The 24,818-nt window shown below is 43.7% G+C and overlaps 1 protein-coding gene across 7 annotated transcripts in view; it reads left to right on the top strand.

The window, feature by feature from the left end:
- Positions 1-24,818, top strand: part of FUCA2 (alpha-L-fucosidase 2) — a 55,290-nt gene that overhangs the window by 20,294 nt on the left and 10,178 nt on the right. For 4 of the 7 annotated variants that reach the window (XM_033939113.1, XM_033939111.1, XM_033939117.1 and 1 more), the window contains 3 exons: positions 356-566; positions 11,000-11,190; positions 19,662-19,770. In XM_033939113.1, coding sequence (XP_033795004.1) covers positions 356-566; positions 11,000-11,190; positions 19,662-19,770 — 511 coding nt within the window. Of the gene's footprint in view, positions 1-355; positions 567-10,999; positions 11,191-18,957; positions 19,142-19,661; positions 19,771-24,818 lie in introns of those variants that run through there. The other 3 variants (XM_033939114.1, XM_033939115.1, XR_004538890.1) reach the window with 2 other exon arrangements.

Raw genomic sequence — 24,818 nt, 5'->3', positions numbered from 1 at the left:
CCACCCGACGGGGAAATCTCCATTTCACTCTTGCTGCATCAGGGGTGAAAAACTTCCTGCATCAAAGGCAATCCACCACGACCCTCTGTACAAATCCTTCACAAATTTCACAGTCAATGCAAAAATGGTGATTATTTGTTTCCCTATCCTAAGTTAGTTTGGACTTCTAAAATTAATCCCACAATAAAATAACAAGCAATTTTCTGAATCTACTGTTCCTGTTACCATTTCATATTCTTAATATTTAAGTACAAAAGCGTTGCATCAGTTTGTTTTCAGGAACTGTTATAATTTTAGCTCAGTTGCTGCCTTTGTGCCATTTTTAAAAAACTTTTTTTTTCCTTTTGCAATCCAGCCCAGTTCGGGATACAGTGGTAACCAATGATCGCTGGGGACAAGATTGCATATGCAAACATGGTGGGTACTATACATGTGCTGACCGCTACAACCCAGGACACCTGTTAAATCACAAGTGGGAGAACTGCATGACCATAGACAAGAAGTCTTGGGGCTACCGGAGGAATGCCAAAATAGAGGATTACCTCACCATTGAAGAACTGATAGAGGTATTATATGACAGATATGTCTGCTAATTTCAGCTTATTATAAAGTATTTGTGACTTATCCTGCAAAACCGCTGCTAGATTTATTGGTAGCTAAAGACTGAGCAGTTTTTAATTCCTCCTTATGTAGTTTTTTCCTGCATATGTAATGCTAAAAAACTTTTGTAAATAATAATTAGGATTACAGGCGGTTACTATGGCACCTTGTTGAAACTGATCCTTTCTTATGCAAATAAAATAAAAAATTGGGGGTATAACTGAAGCAATTCTATGTTTACTTGAAGTAAAATAATGTGCAATAAGATTGGAATAAGCTTCAATCTTACATTATGCAACAGGGAAGGATAAGTTAATTTAGAAAACTGATGAAATGTCATTTGTTCTGCCTTATGAAGTATGCTAGTTGAATTTCTAATCATTTTTAAAATTGTGCTGCAGTTATATTGATAATGTTGGTAATGGAAAAGATGAACTGGTGATTGGATAGTTATGTTGATTTTATGGATTTGAATTATATAATGTGAACTTTTTATGTTTTGTATGTTTTTGTACAGAATGTTAATTTTATTTTGTGTGTTACACTGTACCCCGCTTTGATAAAGATGTATTATAAATAAACAAACAAACATTAGAACCAATATGTGAAACATTAAGTGCATCCTTAGTTTTCTAAACACTAGATAGAATCAGATGGACCGTCTCTTATATTTTCAAAATCCAGCGCTAAGTGCGACTGTAGTACTATAGAAATAAATAAATTATTATTGAGATCCTTAAACAATTTGGTAACAAGTAATCCACTGTGTAGAGAAGTCTGTATGACTGAATTTGGACATCCTGTCCTGTAAGATGCAGAGGATTTTGACTTTAACCATATGGCCTTAACTATAAAATTTAGTATGAGCTCATCATTCTGTAATCAAAGGAACTGGATAACATTTTGATCACTAAATTGAAAATACAATCATTTTTCCTACCTTTCTCTGGTGATTTCATGATTCTCTGACTGTGCATCCAATATTTCTTTCTTTCTGCTTCCTGCACGCTTCCTCTACTCCGGACTTCAATTTCTTTCCCAACCAATATCTCTCTCTGTCCCTCCATGAGTCCAACTTTTCTTCCTCTCTCCTCCACCCCTATTGGCATCATGTCTCTCTTTCTATCCCTCCTCTGTTATGATCTTGCATCTCTCTGTTCTTCCTCAGGGTCTCCCCCTCCTTCCCCCCTTTCTCTCTCTTCTGTTTGCACCTCCCATAGTCCAGCATCTGCCTCATGTCATAGAAACATGATGGCAAATAAAGACCAAATAGCCCATCCAATCTGGCCCTTGGGTCCAGGCATCTGACTTTCTTCTGCTTATAACCTCCTCCCCCCCCCCCCCCCAATGTCCACCATTTGTTCTTCTTCTTCCAGGTCATTCTCTCCTTCCTCCCTCCCTCCCTCCTTGGTACAGAATCTTTCCACCTCTCTGCAGTCTCTTTCTTCCCTCTATACATCCCTAAGTTCAACATCTGCCCCCTCTCTTCTGCCTCCCCTTTGTTTCAGGTTTCTCCCTCTGTCTTCCTTCTGCTAACATTTTGAGTCCTCCCACCTTTTTTCCAGGTCTTTCTGTCTCTCTCACTCTCTTTGACAATGTAATATTTTCTCTCACTATGTCCTTGTTACAAGCCTCAGAACTGGACTAAGTTCACTCTCTCAATTCATATAGGCTAGGCACCTTCCTTAGCTAGTAACAGAAGATGAGACCAAGAAAAAATACAAACTATAATGCTGTGAGCAATTCAGTCCCCCCCCAAAAAAAAAAAAAAAAGCAAAAGAAAGAAATATTCAAGAAGATATGCCACAAGCACATAAGAACATAAAAATTGCCGCTGCTGGGTCAGACCAGTGGTCCATCGTGCCCAGCAGTCCGCTCCCGTGGAGGCCCTTACGTCAAAGACCAGTGCTCTAACTGAGACCAGCCCTACCTGCATAAGTTCCGGTTCAGCAGGAACTTGTCTAACTTTGTCTTGAATCCCTGGAGGATGTTTTCCCCTATAACAGTCTCCAGAAGAGCGTTCCGGTTTTCCACCTCTCTCTGGGTGAAGAACTTCCTTAAGTTTTAACTTTAGAGAGTGCCCTCTCGTTCTCCCTGTCTTCATATTCTCTGTTTCAAATGAGAAATTCAGATTAACAATACAAGATATTTTATCAAAGATACCAAGTCATACTCATTCGGGGACCCGACTCTCCTCTAATCCAATCTAATCTAATGCTTGGCTTTATATAGCGAGACTTCAATCCAGAAAAGCTCGTCTCGGTTTACAGTAGTTAGTAGTGCTGCCCGATTCATGATTCGAATCGATTCACCGATTCACTTCGGGTGAATTGATTCGAATCGATTTACCCCACCAAAAAATCGGCCTCCTGATTCATTGACTGACCCTCCCCCCTCGCTCCTAAAGCAGGAGCGGCAGCGCTGCCTCTTGCTGGCCTGCCGCTCCTGCTTTAGAGGGTGAGCGGGGAGGATCAGTTGGGAAGTGGCTTACCTGCTAGTGTCCGGCTTCCCGCAGCAATGTACTGAAATTCAGAAGCCTGCCCTGCAGAAGAAGATCGCTGGCTCTAGCGATCTTTGTAAGCTGTCATAGGTTGTCCGAGTTGTCTTCCCTCTGCCGCGGTCCCGCCCCTTCTCTAACGTCAAAGAAGGGGCGGGACCACGGCAGAGAGAAGACAACTCAGACAACCTATGGCAGCTTACAAAGATTGCTAGAGCCAGCGATCTTCTTCTGCAGGGAAAGGCTGCTGAATTTCGATAAATTAAACACGCAGGCCTTCCAGGGGGAGGGGGGTTGTAGTCCTTCGGGGGGGTGCATGCCTTCCAGGGGGGGGGGGTGTGTAGCCCTCCATGGGGGGGGTGCAGGCCTTCTGTGGGGAGGGGGGTTGTAGTCCTTCAAGGGGGGTGCAGGATGGTCTTCAGGGGTGGGATGTAGGCCTTCAGGAGGGGTGGTACATGCCTTCCAGGGGAGTGCAGGCCTACAAGGGGGGACAGGCTGGTCTTCAATGGTGGGAGTGTAGGCCTTCAGGGGGGATGGTACATGCCTCCCTTGGGGGGAGGGGCAGGCCCTCAGGGGGGACAGGCTGGTCTTCAAGGGTGGGGTGTAGGCCTTCAGGGGGGGACATGCAGGCCTTCTGGGGGGGGTGCAGATGTTCAGGGGAGGGGGCCCTGGTGTTGAAGTACACGAAGGGAGGGAGGGAAGGGGGGTTTAAAGAGACGTGCATATGCCGGACTTTGGGGGGAAGAAATAATGGGTCTAAAACAGAGGAGAGGGAGAGAGATGGTGGACAATGGGATTTAGGGATGAAAGGAACAGAAAGGGAGAGATGGTGGACCCTGGGGTGGTGGGGAAGGAGGAAGCGATGCTGGATGAAAGAGTAGTTGAGAGAAGGTCGATCTGTGGATGGAGACGAAAAAAAAGGAAAGATGCCAGACCTCTGGGAGAGGGAAGGGAAACGGAAGGGGAGGACAGAGATGGAAGATTGATGGTTAGCACGGAGAAAGAAGAAAGAAGGAGATCCTGGCAAGTAAGTTATCAGAAGGCAACCAGAGCCTAGGACCAACAAGATTTGAATAATGACCAGACAACAAAAGGTAGAAAAACTAATTTTATTTTCTGTTTTGTGATTACAATATGTCAGATTTGAAACATGTATCCTGCCAGAGCTGGTGTTAGACCGCGAACGTGAGTTAGGATTTAACAGAGAGCGGAAAAGTATTTTTTGTTTGTTTATTTTGTTTACACCACAGCACCAGTGTGGTTAGGAGAGGACAAAGGGGGTGAAGAGGCTATAAAATAAACCCACCAGGATGTTTTAAAAAAACACCCAATTGGGCAGGAAAATCGAATTGAATAAAAAAATCGATTCAATAGGTTGAATCGAATCGAAATTTTTTTCCCCTGAATCGGGCAGCACTAGTAGTTAGTTTAGGCCAATAGGGGAAGAGAGAAAAAAAACGAGAGGAAATTAATTACCAAAGTACTTAGCGAACAGAATAGTTTTAAAAGACTTACGAAAAAAGGAAGAGAGACAGAACTTCTTAAAAAGAGTGGAAGATTGTTCCAAAGTTGAAGAAACTTGAAGATCAAAGAATGGCCAAAGATCTTGGTTCCTTTGATACCTTTGCTAGAAGGACAGGATAATTTGAGTTGTTGGTCACCCCTTGTGAAAGAGAATCTATAAAGATTCCAAGATAGCAGAACTAGAGGAGTGAAAATGCTATAAAGAATTTTGAAAATAACATAAGCATATTTAAACTGGATTCTCCCTAGGAACCCTGCCATCTTTTCTTATCTCTTCATCTAGCTTAGGGGTGGGCCATCCTCGTGCAGGCTCCGGTTGATCTTGCTCCTCACCTCGGCCGCCTTGTCTTTGGCGCTCAGCGTGCAGGCCATGTTTATGTTTTGTTAATATTTAATACACAGTTTAAGCATATTACAGTTCTAAGTGGTTTACAATAAAATACAGATAAATTAGGAAAGGAACTCCATTGGAGATAGGAAAGTTAGAGATAATTACAAAAAATAAATAGTAAGTAACAAGATGAATATATGAATTATAATCAAACAGAATAAATAAAAGATAAAAGAAAAATTAAAACAAACTCAACAAAAATAGTGTTGTCAGAACAGCAAGCTGGCCTCTGCCTTAATAGTGTTGTCACTGGCAAGCTGGCCTGTCATTAATCCTGACCAGATCTTCCTATGATGGCTGAGACAAGAGGCGGCTGAAAGCAGGACCTTCCCCAGTGGGCCAAAGCAGGAAGCAGACCAGAGAAACGGATGCCAGGAGGAGAAGGTCAAGACCCGATCAGCCAAGAGCCGGTCCCCGAAGAAGAGGCAGGCCAAAGACACCAATGATTGAGGCGGCAAAGGAAGCACGTTCACATCCACCCCAGCAGCCTCAGGAGAGAGGAAATCACAGTTGTCAGGAGTCATGATGAAGAAGTTGGAGAGGCCCGATCCAGATCCACTTGTCAAAGCTGCACAGGGGCGCTGTGCACCACTCGCTCGCTTGCTCCCTCCCTCCGCCCCATGACATCAGAGGGTCTGACAGACAGAGCCACGGAAGACTAACTTTGCTTGCTCACGCTTTCTCACTCTCTTTCCCACAGAGTCTCTGTGGGCCTCACTCACTGGCTGACGAGCGCCGACACTGGCTAGTTCCTTCCTGCAGCCGCGGGCCGGATTTGGCTGGCAGGTTGTAGTTTGCCCATATCTGCTAGCTACTAGCATGTCTCCCCTTTCCTCCATTCGGCACTTTTCCCTCAAACTTTCCCTCCTCCATCAAACTCATATTTAAGGTTATTCAACACTAATCCTGCAACTTTCCTTCTCCGGCAGCCCTTCACCCACGCCACAATTTCTCTCCCGCTGAGGAACTAATGTCAAAGGAGGGCGGGTCACCGGACAAAAAATGCAGTGGGGAATGTTGCGGGCGATCTCGGCGATGAATTGGAAGTAGAGAAGTGCGCTGAAAAGGAAATCCTGCAAGGTTGGAAGTAGTTGAAGTACCCCCTCCTCTTCCCAGTATAGCCGCACTTACTCTCTGCTCGTGATAAAGGAGCGAGGCTCACATTGACAAGTGCACGAGACAATGTCGCTGCAATCAGTCCGGGCAGAGATATAATGCCGAGATGCGGAGCGCCCGGCTAAAACGCGCTGGGGAGAACACTGAGTATAATAACGGATGATTTCAATTACATACAATATAAGGAAACAGCACAATTCACCAAGATTTCCAATCAGAACATGCACTAATAATTATCAAAATGTCTTCTTACTAGCCCAATCCAATCTCCCTTTATCACTATGACAAATATAGAAACATGATGGCAGATAAAGGCCAAATGGCCCATCTAGTCTGCCCATCCACAGTAACCATTATCTCTTTCTCTCTCAGAGATCCCAAGTGCCTATTCCAGGTCCTTTTGAATTCAGACACAGTCTCAGTCTCCACCACCTCTTCTGGGAGACTATTCCATGCATCTACCACCCTTTCTGGAAAAAAGTATTTCCTTAGATTACTCCAGAGCCTATCTCCTCTTAACTTCATCCTAAACCTTCTCATTGCAGAGTTTCCTTTCAAATGAAGGAGACTCGACTCATGCGCATTTACATTACATAGGTATTTGATTAAGATCTTTAAGTCTGTCCCGATACACCTTATGATGAAGACCATATACCACTTCACTACACAGTTCCAAGTTCACAATCTTTAATTCTGACATGTAAATATAAAGAAAGAGAAAAAAATATCAGCTATCACAGAGAGAAAGATTTCATATATAGCATTCCAAAAGCATCTTCTCTATAGTGTAATGCAGTGAGAAAAAAGGACTTAGCTATATTCCATATTCAGTGTTGGAATCCAATTATCTACTCATAACTGGATTCCAGCAACTGGTCCAGGAACCAACAAGAGGGGGAATTATTTTAAATTTGGTCCTTAGTGGAATGCAGGGCATAGTACAGGAGGTAATTGTGTTGGGTCCGTGATCAAATTTGAGCTGATATCTGGAGTGACGTCGCTAAAGAAATCTACTGTCGTGGCATTTAATTTTTGAAAGGGCGACTACAATAAGCAATTTTAAGCAATTCATAAATTTTTAAAATAAAGAAAATGAAGGAAATGGTTTAAAAAGACGCTAAAAGGATTGGTGGCAAGGGTTAGGACTGTAAACCAGGTGTGGATGTTATTTAAATATACCATTGTGGAAGCCCAGTCTAGACATATTCCATGTATTAATAAAGGTGGAAAGAAGAGAAAATGAGTGGCATGGTTAAAAGGTGAAGTAAAAGAGGCTATTACAGCCAATAAAACATCTTTTAAAGAATGGAAAGAGGATATAAATGAAGAAAATAAGAAGAGACATAAGCACTGGCAAGTTAGATGCAAAGTATTGATAAGGAAAGCTAAGAAAAAATATGAAGAGAAACTTGCCAAAGAGGCAAAAACTCATAACAATTTTTTAGGTACATCACAAGCAATATCAGATTGTAAAATGTTTGCTGCTATTTGTCTCTACCTATGTTGGAATCTCTGTTCAGTCTGTATGAGTTTATTGTAAATCTGATATGACACCTTCAATTACAGTCGTGTAAAAAAAAATTAGGACACCCCATGAAATATTCAGTTCTTTCTTAAGAAATGTTCACATATCGATGTCCTATATTTTTTTTATTATTTATCTCTGGAAAAGAAAGTGATGTAATTTCAGGTAAACAACAAACGTTTTCCTTGATTTACTTATGAAACAAAAGATAGCCTCAAAAATGTGTATTCTAACTGAGGAATAAATTAGGACACCATACACCCTAATAGCTAGTGTTACCCCCCTTTGGCTGAAATAACTGCAGTGAGACGCTTCTTGTAGCCATCTATCGGTCTCTGACATCAGTCTGAGAAAAGTTTGGCTTGCTCCTCACTGCAGAATTCTTTCAGCTGTGAAATGTTTGAGGGGTTTCTTGCTTGTACAGCCCATTTCGAATTAAGATCAGGGCTTTGACTCGGCCACTCCAGGACTTTACATTTCAGCCAGTCCTTGGTGGATTTACTGGTATGTTTTGGGTCATTGTCGTGTTGCAGGGTCCAGTTCCACTTCTGCTTTAATTTTCTTACAAATGGTCTTGCATGTTCCTCAAGCACCCTCTGATACATGGTAGAATTCATGGTGGATTTTATGATGGTGAGCTGGTCAGTTGGCATGAAGTTCTTTTCCTGGAATGCTGTATTAGTTGTATGCCAGACATCACCTGTATTAGTTGTGTGCCAGACATCCCAGGATACTGAAACAACTCATATATGAAATTGTTGACCCGCTGCTGTTAAAATCGTTTTAGTACCTGAAGATTGGAGGGTGGCCAACGTTACACCAATTTTTAGAAAGGGTTCCAGGGGAGATATGGAAAATTACTGACTGGTAAGCCTGACTTCAGGGCCGGGCAAAATAGTGGAAGAAACAATTATAAAAAAAATAAAATTGTAGAACACGTAGACAAAATTGTGCCCCTGCGGCTCCTCCTTCGTTGGGGATTGCGGACACTCGGCTCCGGTGTGGCTACCCTGTGCTGCCAGTGAAGCTGTGCTGTGTCTGACAGCTGCACTGATGGCTTCCTCTATCCAGAGTCTTCTGATCTGTCGCCGCTGATGCGGGTGGTTTGCTGCTCCTCTGCTGTTGGGGATCATGTTGCTGCTGGCTTCGCCGCTGCCTCCTTCAGCTTTTCAGTGGTGCAGTTTGGTCTGTCGGGCCTGCTTGGATAGTGTGCAGCCAAGTCGAGCCAGTGTCGGGAGAGGTTCCATGGCCCGTCTCTTTGGATCCTGCCTTTTTCGGCCTTGTCATCGGCAAGGGTCATGTTCTTCAGCCACTTTGGGGGCACTGGTCGGTTGGGGACAGACTTTACCAGAGACCTCCTTGCTGTCCAATAACATTGTCTTTTGTTAAATTCGATTTTGTTAATTTTTTTTTTTTGCCTTCACTTCTTTATTTTCATTTTCCTATTTATTTGATCTCAATTATGCATTTTTTGGTGTGTTTTTATTTTTACTCATTTTACTCAAGTACCTTATAGTTATATAGTTTTATACAGGTGCTTTAGCTAGACAGTGAGCCTGTTGGACAGATAGGGAAGTTTCCAAGCACCTAATATTAGATATTTTATTGTTTAATCGCCTTGATTTGACTATAATTGTTAAGAAATGCGGTATGTCAAATAAACTAACTGTAACTGCAGGCCTCCATCAGGCTTGCCGTAAGACCTGGTGGTCCAGTGGTGAACCAGGACAGGAGGGATCCCTCTCACCTCCTGTCCCGGCCAACTCTGACAATTCTCAACTCCTTCCCACCTCCCCAGTTAGTAAATATGTAACCTTTTTAAAATCCTGGTGATTCACCGCTGGACCACCAAGGATTTTAAGGTACTGTTTCAGGGAGGTGGGAGGGAGATGAGAGGGAGATGAGAATTGTTAGTCGGTCAGGACAGAAGGCAAGCTCGATGGAGGCCTGCAACAGGTCCAAGAAAGGAGGGGGGGGGCTCTGACCCAAATATAAACATAGACCTCCCAAATGGCCCCAAAATCTCACTTTATATTCAAGGTAATTGATGTACAGTGGTACCTCGGTTTACGAGTGCACCGGTTTGCGAGAGTTTTGCAAGACGAGCAAAACATTCGCAAAATCGGCGCCTTGGAAACAGAGCGCGCTTCGATTTGCGAGCACCCCCCGCCGTGACCTGAGGTCCCCCCAACCCACCCGAACCCTCTTCTTACTTTGCTGTAGCCTCCGCAGCGGCACCGGCACCAGCATGTCCTGTGCGTGGTGCTGGTGCTTGAAGATCTGCTTCCTGTGCTGGGCCTTGAGCATGTGCGCATGCTCAAGGCCTGAGAGTTCACGTCGAACCTATCAAAGCGAGTTTCCATTATTTTCTATGGGGAAACTCGCTTTGATAAACGAGCATTTTGGATTACGAGTATGCTCCTGGAACGGATTATGCTCGTAATCCAAGGTACCACTGTATATGAGTAATTCTTAAATACGTTTTATGGTCACTGGTATCTCACCACTTTGTTTCTTATTTGTGTTGCCCCTAGTGGTTGTAATTTCCCCTCCCCCAAGTGCTGTCACTATTGACAAGTTATTTACAGTTCAAGGGGGTTTACAACAAATACAAACCAGTAACTCTAGAATGCCTCTTAAAGAGGCAGTGGATTCAGTCAGGCTACTCTGAAATGTTTTCTCATGACTGTTTCAGCTCTTAGAAAATGTGTCCATAGGATGCTCAAACCAAACTAGATTTATGCTTTCCTGTTCTCTTGCTGCCTTAAGCTGTGGAAATCCTATTTGTTTATGGAGAAAGCAAAATTTCTTACCCATAACGAGGTTTCTCCTTAAACAACGGGATAAGTCATAATCCTACTCGTCCCCTTAGAGTTGAAGCTAGCTTTCTAAATAACTCGAGAGGCTTATATAGAGATGTCAATTCCTGCAAGTGCTCAGCAGACTTTTTCTATTTCTGAGTTCCGTAAGAGCTGCTCTGTCTTGAATGTTGTCCACTTGTGTGGCTGATTTTATGTCACCTGTGGAGATCTCCAGTTATCAGTAAGCAACTTCAATGTGTAGAATAAATATTGTCTTTATACACATGTGGCTTATGGTGGACATGTAATACCAAAAATTGAAGATTAAGGTGAAATGGAGCTGAGTTGTAGCTTACCAACTTTTCATTTTTGACAAAAACCAAACAGCATTCATGAACAAAGAGCCATTGTTAAAATTCTTACATCAACCTTGGGCCTTCATCTATCTGAAGAGAAAAAGCAAAGACATGTTGAAAGATCTAGTGATAGGACTACAGTTTGTTAGAAATGCATACTGACATTTTAAAATATTTTAAACATTTCAGCAATTGGTGGAGACAGTTTCCTGCGGTGGAAATCTTTTGCTGAACATTGGGCCTACACGTGAAGGTTTGATCATTCCCTTATTTGAGGAACGCTTGAGGCAGATAGGTAGCTGGCTTGATGTAAATGGAGAAGCCATTTATAGCACTGTGCCATGGAAAGCGCAAAATGACACTGCTACACCAGGAGTATGGTAAGGCTCATGCAGTTGAATCCTTGATATTCTGATGGTACTTGGCTCTCCCCTCCCCCCTTCAAATGTGTGTTGAGCAAAAAATTGTCTACCCTTCTTAGTGGAATGATTTATAGGAAAAGGTCCATATGCAACATTTTTCTCTCTTTCTATGTACCATCTCTCCCTAGATCCAACATTTCTCCCTTTCTCTTTTCCATTAATGTCTCCCTCTCATCCCTTTCTACCTCTTCACCTCAACAATTCTTCCTCTACCCCCATGTGCAGCAGCTTTCCTCCCTTCCTATCCCCCTATACAGTAGTTTTCCATCCCTCTCTCCCATTCCCCTGTGCAGCAGCACCCCACTGAATCTCCAACTGTGAGACCTGACATATCTCTAAGGCCTCGGTGGACAGTCAGCAGCGGTATCAATCTGGACAGGCTATTCAAGGCCTATCCCACTAGGGCTTCCCTCTGCCATATCATCAGTGAGAGAGAAGGCCCCAGTGGGGCAGCCGCTGCTGACTGTCCATTACCGCTGCCGCCGCGGCTGTTTTAGGAGGCCTCGGAGGTATGTCAGGTCTCACCGGGGGGGGGGGGGGGGGGGAGTGTTGGTGAGTTCGATTTTCTCAGACAATGAATCAATTCCAATCGATTCACCAAAGTGAATCGGGCAGCACTAGTTAGCAGTTGGTTTCCAGGGGGCTCACTAGCAGTTTCTAGGAGAAGGGATAAGGCAAGGATGGGCAAATGGACAGTGTTAAGTGAAACAGACCAGCATTATTTAATAAGCATGGTGAGGTCTGTTCTTTTTAATGTTTGTCAGTTTCCTGTGGATGTTCAGTTCTTATTTTGTGAGCCACACTGAACTCATGAGGCTAGTGTGGGATATATAGGTGGAGGGGCATAATCGAAAGGGACGTCTAAGTCCGTTTACGTCCAACTCGGAAGTCGTCCAAAGTAAAAAAATAACTTAGGACACATTTTCGAAAAATACATCCAAAATTTTTTTACTTTCGAAAATCGTCTAATTGTCTCTTGCATTGTAAATCTGCATTGTATCTTCGCTGTATAAACACCTATGCTGAATATGTACAGTCCCCTGCATTGTAAACTGCTCTCAACTGCATAGTACAGTCCCTTGCATTGTATCTTCGCTGTGTATGTACAGTCTCTTGCATTGTAAACCGCTCTGAACTGTTTGAGGTATTGCGGTATACAAAAATAAAGTTATTATTATTATTATTAATTATACGTCCTGCAGATCTGATCATCCAAGTCGCTAAATCGTCCATCTTTCTACCACATTTTCGTCTAACTTTTCATCCAAGTCCAAAACGCCTAGAACAAGCCCTGTAGGACGTGGGAGGGGTCTGCAAAGTGATGGACTGAACACCCAGACATGCCACCTAAATAGTAGGGTACCTTACAGGGCACTGCTGTGAACTTCACAAAAAGGGTGCCATGTCTTCTCCTCCTCACTACAGCTCCCTTATAGGTCACGGTGAGCCCCCCAAACCATCTCCAGAATACCCTAGACCCACTTATCTACCACCCCAATAGCCCTTATGGCTGCAGGAGCCACTTATATGCCAGTAAAAAAGGGTTGTGGGGGTGTATAGGGCAGTGCACATGTTTCAATATCAATGCAGTGATTACAGGGGCTTATGGGCATGGGTCCTCCTCTCTATGGGTCCCTAAACCACCCCCAAGATGACTTAAGCTGCCTCTGTGCTGGCCAACTAGGCTTTCCTATGCCAGGTGGCCAGGTGATGATGGTCTGGAGGCTGAATTTTAAAGGTGTGATTCATATTTTTATGGGGGGGGTCAGTGATCACTGGGGTAGTGTGTGGGGGGTCTGTTTTATGTGTTTTCAGTGCTTATCTGGTGACTTTAGGTGGGATTTTGTGACTTAGACCATATTTTACATGGTCTAAGTCACAACGTCCAAGTTCTGTCGATCGTGGGCTGTATAACTTTCAGTTATACATGCTGTACGACTAAGTATAAGCCGGCCCATGTCCCGCCAATCTCCCGCCCTTGACATTCCTCCTGAAACTCCCCATTTAGCTTTGGTCGTTCAGCGGTACTATGAAGGCCTAGGTTGTTTTTAAATTGTTCAAAACTCGGTTTTATTATCGGCACTTGGACGTTTTTGACTTATGGTCGTCCAAGTGTCGACTTAGGCCAGTTTTTGGATGTTTTTCTCTTTCAATTATGAGCCCCTAAGTGTCTAATAATGTAATGTAGGGGTGCCTACACTTTATGGGCTTGCGAGCTACTTTTAAAATGACCAAGTCAAAATGATCTACCAACAATAAAATTTAAAAAAAAAAACCACAAAGCACACTGAAAGGCAGAGAAAATGTTAATTATTCATATTCCAGGTTTTTTTCAAAGAGGTTAAGGCAGATGACTCTGTGCAATGTCACCTCAGTAACAACCATACAAAAATAGGCAAATATACCCTCCTCCCCTTTTACTAAACCGTGATAGCAGTTTTTAGCACAGGGAGCTGCGCTGTATGCCCCGCGCTGCTCTCGACGCTCATGGGCTCCCTGCGCTAAAAACTGCTATTGAGGTTTAGTAAAAGGGAGCCTTAGTGCAAAATATAGACAGCAGATATAAATTCTCAAAATGGACACATTTTGATCACTAAATTGAAAATAAAATCATTTTTCCTACCTTTATTGTCTGGTGATTTCATGATTCTGGTTGCACTTTCTTCTTCTGACTGTGCATACAATATTTCTTCCCTTCTTTCAGCCTCCTGTATGCTTCCACTCCTCCAGACCTCATTCTCTCCCCCAACTTTTTCTTTCTTTCTCACTTTCCCCTTCTTTCTTTCTGTCTCCCTGCCTCCCTTTCTTTCTGTCTCCCTATTCCCCCCTTTCTTTCTGTTTCTCTTCTTTCTTTGTCTCCCTGCTCCTCCTTCTTTCTTTCTTCTTGCCCTCCCCCCAAGCTACTAGGTTTTCTGCCGCCGCCACAATCGGGGAACAGGCCCCCAAGCCAACGCCGCCCCCAAGCTCTCCCTGCAGAAGCATCGCGCTGACCAGCATTCCGCTCCCCGACGTCAATTCTGACGTCGGAGAGGAAGTTCCGGGCCAACCAGGCAGTGATTGGCTGGCCCAGAACTTCCTCTCCAACGTCAGAATTGACGTCAGGGAGAGGAATGCTGGTCGGTCCGACGCTTCTGCAGGGAGAGCTTGGGGTGGGGGACGTCGGGGAGAGGAAGTCTGATCGGCCCAGTAGATCAGGATGGGAACACGAGTCTATCGTAGAGCCTGAGATGGGCTCCGCGATCGAATCGCGTTGCCTTCCCGATCTACCGATCGCAATCTATGTATTGAGCACCCCTGATGTAATGTTATGAACAGTCACAAACAGACAAGATGCAGAGAGGTGTGTACTAGAAAAGACAGAACAAAATGAGCATTTAGAAAATTGTATCCAAATAACCCACCCCCATAAAAAAGCCATACAGAATGAAACATATCCAGAGCTCTTCCCTGCCCAAAATGAAATTAATTCTTTTCCCCCTCCAAACCATTCTTACCTTATCTGTAGATGTAAGTTTTATCCTTCTGTTGCTGTTTTTCAAAATGGTATCTATCAACCTGTGAGTTAATGAGGGAGGAGAGACGGGATAATTTTTGCTCAATTTCCTCCTGCAGATGGGGTAAAAGGGGGTTGGAGAAATCTTGAACTTACATGGAGTAATTAATTTGACCGAGTGGGAAGGGAAGAAGATCCTTGGTCTGGGTGGTGTCATTTCATTTTTCTTCCCTTTTTTAAAACTTAATTTTGGATATATGAAATTTAAAATCACAAAACTGACAAACACATGGGGAATTTTTTTTTTTTTTTAAATGCACATTGGGATTATGAGCTGTGAGGGGTAGGGGTTGGAGTTCTGGAGGCAGCTGTTTTCCTCAATGATGTGGTATATATGTATATTTATTTATTTACCATCTATCAATGGAGGTGGTCATAAGTGGTTTACATTTAAGTACTCAAGCATTTTTTCCTATCTATCCTGGTGGACTCACAATCTATCTAAACGTACCTGGGGCAATGGAGGATTAAGCGACTTGCCCAGGGTCACAAAGAACAGTGAGGGACTTGAACCCATAACCTCAGGGTGCTGAGGCTGTGGCTCCAACCACTAGGCCACTCCTACTCCTTGAAGAGTGGCATGTATATGATACTCCACCTTACAGGCTTGCTCATACCTGCCTATTGTATGTAGGTTGGTGGCTGGAGGTATTGGCAAAGCCTAGAAGCCCACAGGTTCCACACCCTAAATAGCTTCCTTGTAAAAGCAGTATGGTACCTTCCTGTATAACTGGAGTTGCATTTGAGTTAATTCCCATGAAGCATTATACCTTTGACAGACAAGAAATAAAAATGTTTATAACCATATCATCTTTGGAACCTTTGTCTAGCATTCTATTTTAGCTTTTAAAAGCATACAGCGCATTCATGAGATAAATATTGTAAAGGTACAGTTTCCTGTAAATAATTTTACTAAACAATTGTGCCAAGATAAATCTGCCCTTCATTTAAAGAGTTATTGTAATACAATAATTGTTTACTGTGACTAAAAAGGTACCGTCCTATGTGTGTAAAACTAGGGGGTATTCAGCTGGAGATAATCAGTGTTTTTTGTCCGCTGCCAGCTTTACAAGTTATTTCCAGATATTCAATGCTGGGCCCTGCCTGGGCAACGGCATTGAATATCTGGTTGTATGTGATTAAGTGCAATTTTTGATCCAGTTGATAATGCTGGTACCTATCCCAGGCCCCTCTAATTATAGCCTCTTTGAGGACTTTGCTGAAATCCAAATACACCACTTCCAGCATGTACCCTCTCTAGTTCTCTAGTCACCCAGTGGATCAATCAGATTTATTTGATCTTATCTATTCTGCTCCAGGTAACATCATGTTGCTTTTGGATATTGCAATGTATTGGACTGTAAAAGATCACTATCTGTTCCTTTGGTAGCATGCCCATTACTTTTCCCACTACTGAAGCTTGCTGGCCTGCAATTTCTCACCCACTTCTTTTATTACCGTTTTTTATGACGATAAGAGCACATCTGTCTTTTTCCAGTTGTGTGAAACCTCTCCCATCTCCAGGGATCTGTTAAAATTTTTCATTTTTGCTTCCTTACTGTACCGGGATGTATTCTATCTAGTTCTGCGGCTTTGTCCATAAGTTCTTAACAAACATTTTTGTTATGTAAATCAGTTTCTCAACTTCTTCAAGCCAAGTACCCCCTAAGCCTAACAAATACCAACCAAGTATCCCCGCCCCAGACCCACCCCCATAATAATAGTACTAATTTTAACGCAATTTCTTCCATCCATTTTTCATATACACACAATGTAATCTTATTAATTCATATGATAACCACAAAATTTAAAAAAACACAAAGCACACTATTTTTTTTTTTTTTACCAAAGAGGTCAAGGCAAATGACTTTAAAATATGCAATCAGTAACAACTTTAGAAAAATAGACAAATATAGAGCAAAATATAGACAGCAGATATAAATTCACAAAACTGACACATTTTGATCACTAAATTGAAAATAAAATTATTTTTCCTACCTTTGTTGTCTGGTGATTTCACAAGTCTCTGTTTGCATTTCCAATATTTCTTTCTTTCTGCCTTCTGTACGTTTCCTCTGCTCTGGACCCCATTCCCTTCCCCAACCAACATCTCTCTTTCTGCACCTCCACGAGTCCAACTTTTCTTCCTCTCTCCTCCACCCCTATTGGCAATATGTCTCCCTCTCTATCTCTCACTGTCCATCTGTCTTGAGAGATCCAGGCTTCTCTCCCACCCCTTCTACTGCCACATCCAACATTTCTCCCTCTCTCATCCCCAGGATCATGTGCAGCATTTTTTTTTACCACTGCCCACCAGCCCCATGCCCATTTCTCCTTCTATCACCCCTCTCCAACACAATGCTACATTTCTCCCTCCATCACTATGTCCAACATTCCTCCCCCTTGCATCCCCTTCAATCTGCCTTCTTCACCACCATATCCAACATTTCTCCCTCTCATCCTTCTATTCCTCATGCATCTCTACCTCACTCCTCTCTCTATACCCAATTTTCCTTTCTTCCTTTCCCCATGTGCACCATCTCTCACTCACAACACATGCCCATCAATTCTCCTTTTCTATTCCCTCCCTCCTATGTCCCAAGTTAGTGCCCCCATGTTCATGCCCCTTCCCTTCCTTCTGTGTCAAGTTTGTGTTCCCCCCTCCCCAAAGCTGACTTGTCCACAGAAGCTGCATGTGCCGCCAGGGATCCCTACCTGCCCCCGCTGAAGCCACCGGTGATTCCTCCCTGCCTCTCTGTCTGCCCGCTCGCCCGCTACACCACCCTCGAAGCTGACCCTACCACCTCGCTGGAGCAGACATGCTTCTTTCCCCCCCCACCCCCAGCAGCAACTCCACGCAGGGTCTAGCCACTTCTCGTGTAGTGACTCGCACGCAGCCAGCTCACAAGTCTTCCTCCCAATGTCAATTCTAACATTCGAGAGAAGGTTCAGGGCCAGCCAGGCAGCGTGTTGAGAAACACTGATGTAAATGGTGCTGTATCTAATCCATTTTGATATGTGTTTCTGCTGGGATCCAGACACTTGGAAGGAAGACAATTCGTAGATGACAATTGGTAGGAAAATCCTATCAGTTGTCGCCCTATCTATTACAGGTACCTCTTTTGCTCTCCTCCCACATTTATTTTAAAATCTCTCCACATAGACCTACTGCTTCTGAACATAAGGCCCTACTGTGGGGCGCCTCTTCTGTGGTATGTACCTCTTCGTGTCCCCTTCCCACAGGTTTTTTGTACCTCTCTGCGTAGGCCTACTGCGTCAGAATGGGAGGCACTCCTGCGGGGAGCCTCTCCTGTGATGTGTACCTCTTTGTGTGCCCCTTCCACTGTTTTTTGTACCTCTCCGCATAGGTCTCCCCTTCTCTTTCTCACCGCCTATAAGGATCACGTAGAAATCTGTTGGCAGTAGCTGACCCAGAAGCATTCCCTCTGACATCAGAGGGAATGCTTCTGGGTCAGCCGCTGCCTGCTGATATGTGAAAAACGTACAGGAGGAGGAAGAGAAGGAGTAGGCCTATGTATTGCTTCTTCTTCTAGGGGGTTGGGGGAGTCTTCTATAGGGGTTGCCACCAAGCTGCTGTTTCTTCTGGGGGATTGGGGGGGCATGGCTCCCCATGCCACCAAACAGCTGCTTCTCGTGAGGGAGGTAAGCCTTTTCTTCTTCATCCAGGAGGTTGGGGGGGGGGTCTTCTGAGGAGTTGCCACCAAGCTGCTGTTTCTTCTGGGGAGTTGGGCATGGCTACCCTATGCCACTAAGCTGCTGCTTCTTGGGAGGGGGGGAAGGATCAGTTTCCTATTCCTATTTCCTACAATTGGTAGGGTGACAGTTGGTAGGATCTTCCTACCAACTGTCGTATCCTACGCATTGTCTTACTACCAATTGTCGTAGACCCATTTCTGCTAGGTGTCCTTGGTCCCTCTCCAAGGCTTTCTTCAGTGAATACTGAATGGAAGTATCTTGTTTAGCATTTTTTTCTTTTTTACATTCTCTACATGTCTGTCTTCAGTATCCTTCAGTTTTAGAATGCCAGTCCTGGCTTTTCTCCTTTCTTGAATATTCCTGAAGAAATTCTTGGCATCTTGTTTTACATCTTTGGTTATATTTTCTTATGCCCTGACATATTTCTTTTTGATTTCTCGTTTTGCTTCTCTCAACTTTACCCGATACTTCTGTCTGTGTTCTTCTGTGGCTACTATGGATGTAAATGAGGTGAAAGGAGGGCCACTATATACCTTTCCATGTGGGGCTGCAACACTGCTGACCAGCATGTGTCAATGACCTCCAGTCCATACCTTCCAACCCTGTTTCAAACTTTTCATTGGGGATACCCTCAAGGAGGTGGGTGCTTTCAAATGCATTCTCTCTTGAGAAATGTCTTATCTTTTAAGCATTCAACTCTTGCCTCCATCCACTTTTCTCTTTCTATCAACAAGCTTGGGTTGAGAGGCTGAGCGGAGTACAAAAATATAAATAAATAAAATCAGAATGGGAGGGTAAGAGAGTTGGGGGACTGTTTATAAGATTGATTGATTCTACTATGTATTGTGATGGTGTCTTCTTTTCCTTATTCTAAGAAAAAGTATGAAGAAATAAAAAAAAGCCAGAATGACAAGGGCTGCCCCAGAGATATCGCATTGAAGAACACTGTCCTAGCCCTTTCTCTTATTTTGTCAGCCACCTTCTTGAAAAAAACAGAATGGATTTCTTCTATTTACTTTAACATAAAGTTGCCTCAGTGTGTCCCATTCTGATTACTATCCATTCACAACATTGATATTAAATATCAAGTGCTGTCGGTCAGAATTATTGTTTATTGCAATTAGTGTAACATTTTCATATATACCATTTTTTAAACCAGGTACACATCAAAACCTGATGATAATATAGTATATGCAATTTTCTTGAAGTGGCCACCTGCTGGATGCATAAGCCTAGATCAGCCTTATGCCTATGTTGGAAAAACAAAGGTGAGAAGTCTTACTATCATATGACTATTGTAAGAACTTTTTAAAAGTGCAATTTTATGGTATCCTTTCAATATTCTAATAAGGAGCCATATCTTTATTGATTGGGCAGACTGGATGGGCCATTTGCCCTTTGTCATGTTTCTATTAGGGTTTATTTACTGCATTTTGAAGAAAATCGCTCAAGATGGTGCACAGCAAGAATAAGTCAACTGCCAGTCCTAAATGCATATAATTCAATAGTGGTAAATAAAAATGGTTGCAAGTAGCGTCTCACCAACGGCTCTCCACGTATTCACCATTATAGGACCCTCAGGGACCCCTGAAGATGACTTTTTGTCAAAACGCGGACCTTCCTCAGTTCCCTTCAGTGTCTGTTCCTCTCTAGCCCACCTTCCCCAGTTCCCTTCAGCGTCTGTTCCTCTCCACCCCACCTTCCCCAGGTCCCTTCAGCGTCTGTTCCTCTCTACCCCACCTTCCCCAGGTCCCTTCAGCGTCTGTTCCTCTCTACCCCACCTTCCCCAGGTCCCTTCAGCGTCTGTTTTTTTCCACCCCCAACTTTCCTCCCTTTCTCCCTCCCTGCCCCTTACCTTCGCAGCAGGCAATTTATAAATGTTTCCTACCAGCAGCTGGAGCATTGAAATCGGAGAAGCTGAAAGGGGACAGGTTTAGAACCAATGCTAGGAAGTTCTTTTTCACTCAGAGGGTAGTGGACACATGGAACACACTGCCGGAGGCTGTGATAGGACAGAGTACACTCCAGGGTTTTAAAGAAGGATTAGATAAATTCCTGAAAGATAGGGGGATTGAGGGATACAGATAGAGGTAGAGATGGGATATAGAGAGAGTTTAGATAGAGACCAAGGGGATTTAAGGGTTCAGACAATGATCACCGTACAGGTCATGGGCCTGATGGGCCACCGCGGGTGCGGACTGCTGGGCGCGATGGACCTCTGGTCTGACTCAGCAGAGGCAACTTCTTATGTTCTTATCGCATGTGGCTGCAGGATAGGTCGTCTCTGATGCAACTTCCGGTTGCGTCAGAGATGACCTTTACGGCAGCTGCACATGATTTCAATGCTCCGACTGTTGGTAGGAAGCACATTTAGAAATTGCCTGCCGAGAAGATAAGGAGCAGGAAGGGATATGATCAGGTGGCAGCGATCGGGCTCAGGCAGCAGCGATATGGAAGGAGGTAGATGCTTGGGCGGTGTCTGCGATTGAGTGGCGGCTATCAGTAAGGATGGGAGAGAGCGCGATTGGTGACCATGCGCATTCCCTCCCTTCACTGCGGAGACAATGCTATTCACCGTTCGACGGGGAGGTGAATGGCCTTCAACCCGTACCCACGGCGACCACCTCTTTTTTCTGCCCCGTTTCGGCGGGTTCGGGTAACAGTCACCATGTCATTCTCTAGCACACACTTTCCCCTCCCCACCCCTAAACAGCATTTCTTCTTCTCTCCTTCACCCTCTTATGCAACGTCTCCCTCTCTTTCACTGTCCACCATCTCTGTCTTGCTCATTCCCTCCCTTGCTGCAAAGGGAGTAGGGAAAAAGACAGAGGGATCCAGGGAGCATCTCTCCAACTCTTTATTGCCACATCCAACATTTCTCCCTCTTATCCCCCAGACTGTGTGCAAAATCTTTTGCCCATGCCTAACATTTCTCCTTCTAGTACCCCTCTCCAGCACCATGCCACATCTCTTTCTCCATCCTCCTGCTTGCATCCCTTTCCATCTGTTCCCTCTCCACCACATCCAACATTTCTCTCTCTCATCTCTCACTCCTCTCCTACCACCATGTCCAACAATTCTCCTCTTTCTTCCTTTCCCCATGTACACCAGTTCTTTTCCTCTCACACCCATGTTCAACCATTCTCCCTTTCGATTCCCTTCCCTACCTCAGCATCTTTCCCTCCCTCCCATGTCTCAAGGTCATGCCCCATCTCTACCTCCCGTGTCCTAAGTTTGTGCCTCCCTTCCTTCCTTGTCTCAATGCGCCCTTCTCTTCCCTTCTGTGTCCCAATGCACCCCTCTCCATCCATCCCTCCCCTCGATGACCCAACATGCCTCTCTCCCTTTCTCCCTTGTTCCAAGGGTGTATACCTGTGTTCTGGCTGGCTCTGATACATCCAAGTAAGCCTCTTCCTCCTTCCTTCCAGCTGCACTTCTTTCTTCACAAAGCTGCAGCAGAGTATGGCCAGAGGTTCTGGTGTGCTGGCTACGTGGCCTGCTATCAAAAAGTGTGCGGCCACACAACTTAGAGGGAACATTGCTTTATTCCTTTTCACTTTTTATCTAATCAACTTTCTATCTCCTTCTCTTACCCCCTAGCTTTCACATTTCTCATCCTATTCCCTTTAATCCCATTGCCATATTTCTATCGTATACTCTTTCTGCTCATTCATCTTCTTGACAACTCTCCCATGTGGATTCACATTTCTAGCATCTCCCCTCCTTGTTGCTTACTTAACCCTTGTAATCCAGCATTTATTTCCTTTTTCTTTCTCTCTCCCTCCTACAAGTCCAACATCTCTCCTTTCTGCCTTCCACTCCCTCCTCCCAAGTCTGACATCTGTTCTCCCTCCCCTCCCTTCCAGCCCCGAGTCCTTATCCCCTCTGCCTTTCCCTGCCCATCTCTCCTCTTCTTCCTCTGCTTTCCCTGAGTAGACCATCTTTCCTCCCCTTTCTGCCCCCTCCCCAGAATCTCCTTCCCAATCCACATTTTGCTCTCTTTCCCCAAATCCAAGATTATTCCAAGTTTATTAATATCTTTTTATCCCGCTCCAAGAAGTGCAGCTGTAAGGAAGGAGGAAGAGGCTTACTTGGATGTATCAGAGCCAGCCAGAACACAGGTAGGAACAAGGGAGGAAGGGAGAGAGGCATGTTGGGTCATAGAGGGGAGGGATGGATGGAGAGGGGTGCATCTGGGCGGCTTACATCTAAAATGAGTTCCATTACTTACAAGACACATTACATCAATGTATAAGGTAGGTTGTCAAAATACAATTCAAGTTTCAAGTTTTATTAGGATTTTATATATCGCCTATCCAGGTTATCTAAGCGGTTTTTACAATCAGGTACTCAAGCATTTTTCCTATCTGTTCCGGTGGGCTCACAGTCTATCTAATGTACCTGGGGCAATGAGGGGATTAAGTGACTTGCCCAGGGTCACAAGAAGCAGCGCGGGATTTGAACCCACAACCCCAGGGTGCTGAGGCTGTAGCTTCAACCACTGTGCCACACTCAGAAGTGTGGGAAAACACAGTTAGAGCTAAACTTTCCCTCTTTTGCAGAATACTCCCAGGAACTAGCCAGCTATCTATCACAGTAGGCATCAGTAAAAAGGAATGCTTTTAACTCTACTGTATTCATCATTCAAAGGTTCTCTGGAAAAGAGTTCCAGAGATTGGGGGCCTTTGACTGAGAAAATTGTTGTCCTAGTATGTTCATGGACAATTCTTTGGTGTGATTGAATTACTAGACTTTTTGATTTACAGATCTGAGAGATCTAGAAGGAACACGCAGAATCAGTGACTGAGCAAGATATGGTGGTTCACCTGTCATAAAATACTTCTGACCTTCAAAGTATTAATAAGTAATTCTATAAGAGATCGGAAGCCAATGGGCTTTTTTCAGAGAAGGGGTAATGTAATCAAATTTACAAAGGTGTGCTAGCAGTTTTAGTGCGTGCTAAGTATGTGCTACATTGCTGCGTGCGTTACACGTTAACGCCTCCATAGAGTTTGCGTTAGTATTTTCCATGTAGCACGGAGGTTAGCATGTGCTAATCTTCAGCACGCGCTAAAAACGCTAGCTCACCTTTGTAAAAGGAGCCCTATATTTTGTATGTTTTGGAGTTTATGAATCTTTTTTTTTTTTTTTTTTTTTACATAATCCAGTATAAAGAGAGTTGCAATAATCTAGCTGCTGGATTACTAGCAAATGTACTAATATATTCAGAGCCTCAGGGAACAATAATGATCGAACAGATCAAATTAATCTTAATTTGAAAAAAACATCGTTTTACCATGTTTGAGATCTGTGATTGATATGTTAACTTTGAGTCAAGTATTACCCCAAGGATTTTAGTTGTGGTAACTGAAGGGACTGAGATACTATTTAATTGAATATTCATAGAGTATTTTGACTGTGTGGTGTAAAAACTATAGCTGTTGATTTATCTGGATTGAGTTTGAGTTTGTTAACTAATTTGAGATATGAATGAGATTTGCATTTATAGATGCAATTTCAGTACTTGAACCGGTATCTAAAATATATAAGATTTGTATGTCATCCGTGTAGACATACATTGTGAATCTGATTGATTGGGATAGTGTTAAAAGTGGTGCAAGATATATATTCAACAATAATGGTGATAAAACTGATCCTTGCAGGCCAGATTCTAAGATAAAAGAAGCAGATTTGGAATCTTTCATTATCACTATATATGGGCGATTGGAAAAATAGAAGTTGAACCATGATATATAGTTGTCTCTTTAATGCCTATTTCTTGAAGTCTATCTAGTAGTAAGGAGTGATCTACCAAATCAAATACCGAAGAGAGATCTAATGAGATCATCAGAACCTGCGTGGAAGAATGATGTAATACTTATAAGCGCAGTTTCAGTGCTATGATTATTACGAAATGCTGTCTGATGCGGATGCAGGATATTAGTTTTATCAATATCATCTTGTAATTGGGAATGTATAATACTTTACACAATTTTAGACATAAAAGGAAGATTAGTGATTGGCCAATAATTACTTGGGTCCATTGAGCCCCTCCCCCATCCATGTCTCCCTCCCTTTCATCCCCTTCTACCATCTCTCCCTAACCCCCATGTCCTTCTCTCCCTCTCTTGCACCTCTATCCTCATCCAAATCCATCTCTCACTGTACCCTTTCTGTTGTCCCCAAGTCCATCTCTCCTTGTCCCTCACAAATCTGACATATTTCCCTCCTCCCCTTAACCCATTCCTGAGTTTCACATCTCTCCCTCCCCCACATCCTATATCACTTCCTGTTTACCTTCTACCTCTCCCCCAAA

Source organism: Geotrypetes seraphini, chromosome 3 (assembly GCF_902459505.1).
Source record: "Geotrypetes seraphini chromosome 3, aGeoSer1.1, whole genome shotgun sequence".
Lineage (NCBI taxonomy): Eukaryota > Metazoa > Chordata > Amphibia > Gymnophiona > Dermophiidae > Geotrypetes > Geotrypetes seraphini.
This window is presented reverse-complemented; position numbering and strand designations above follow the sequence as displayed.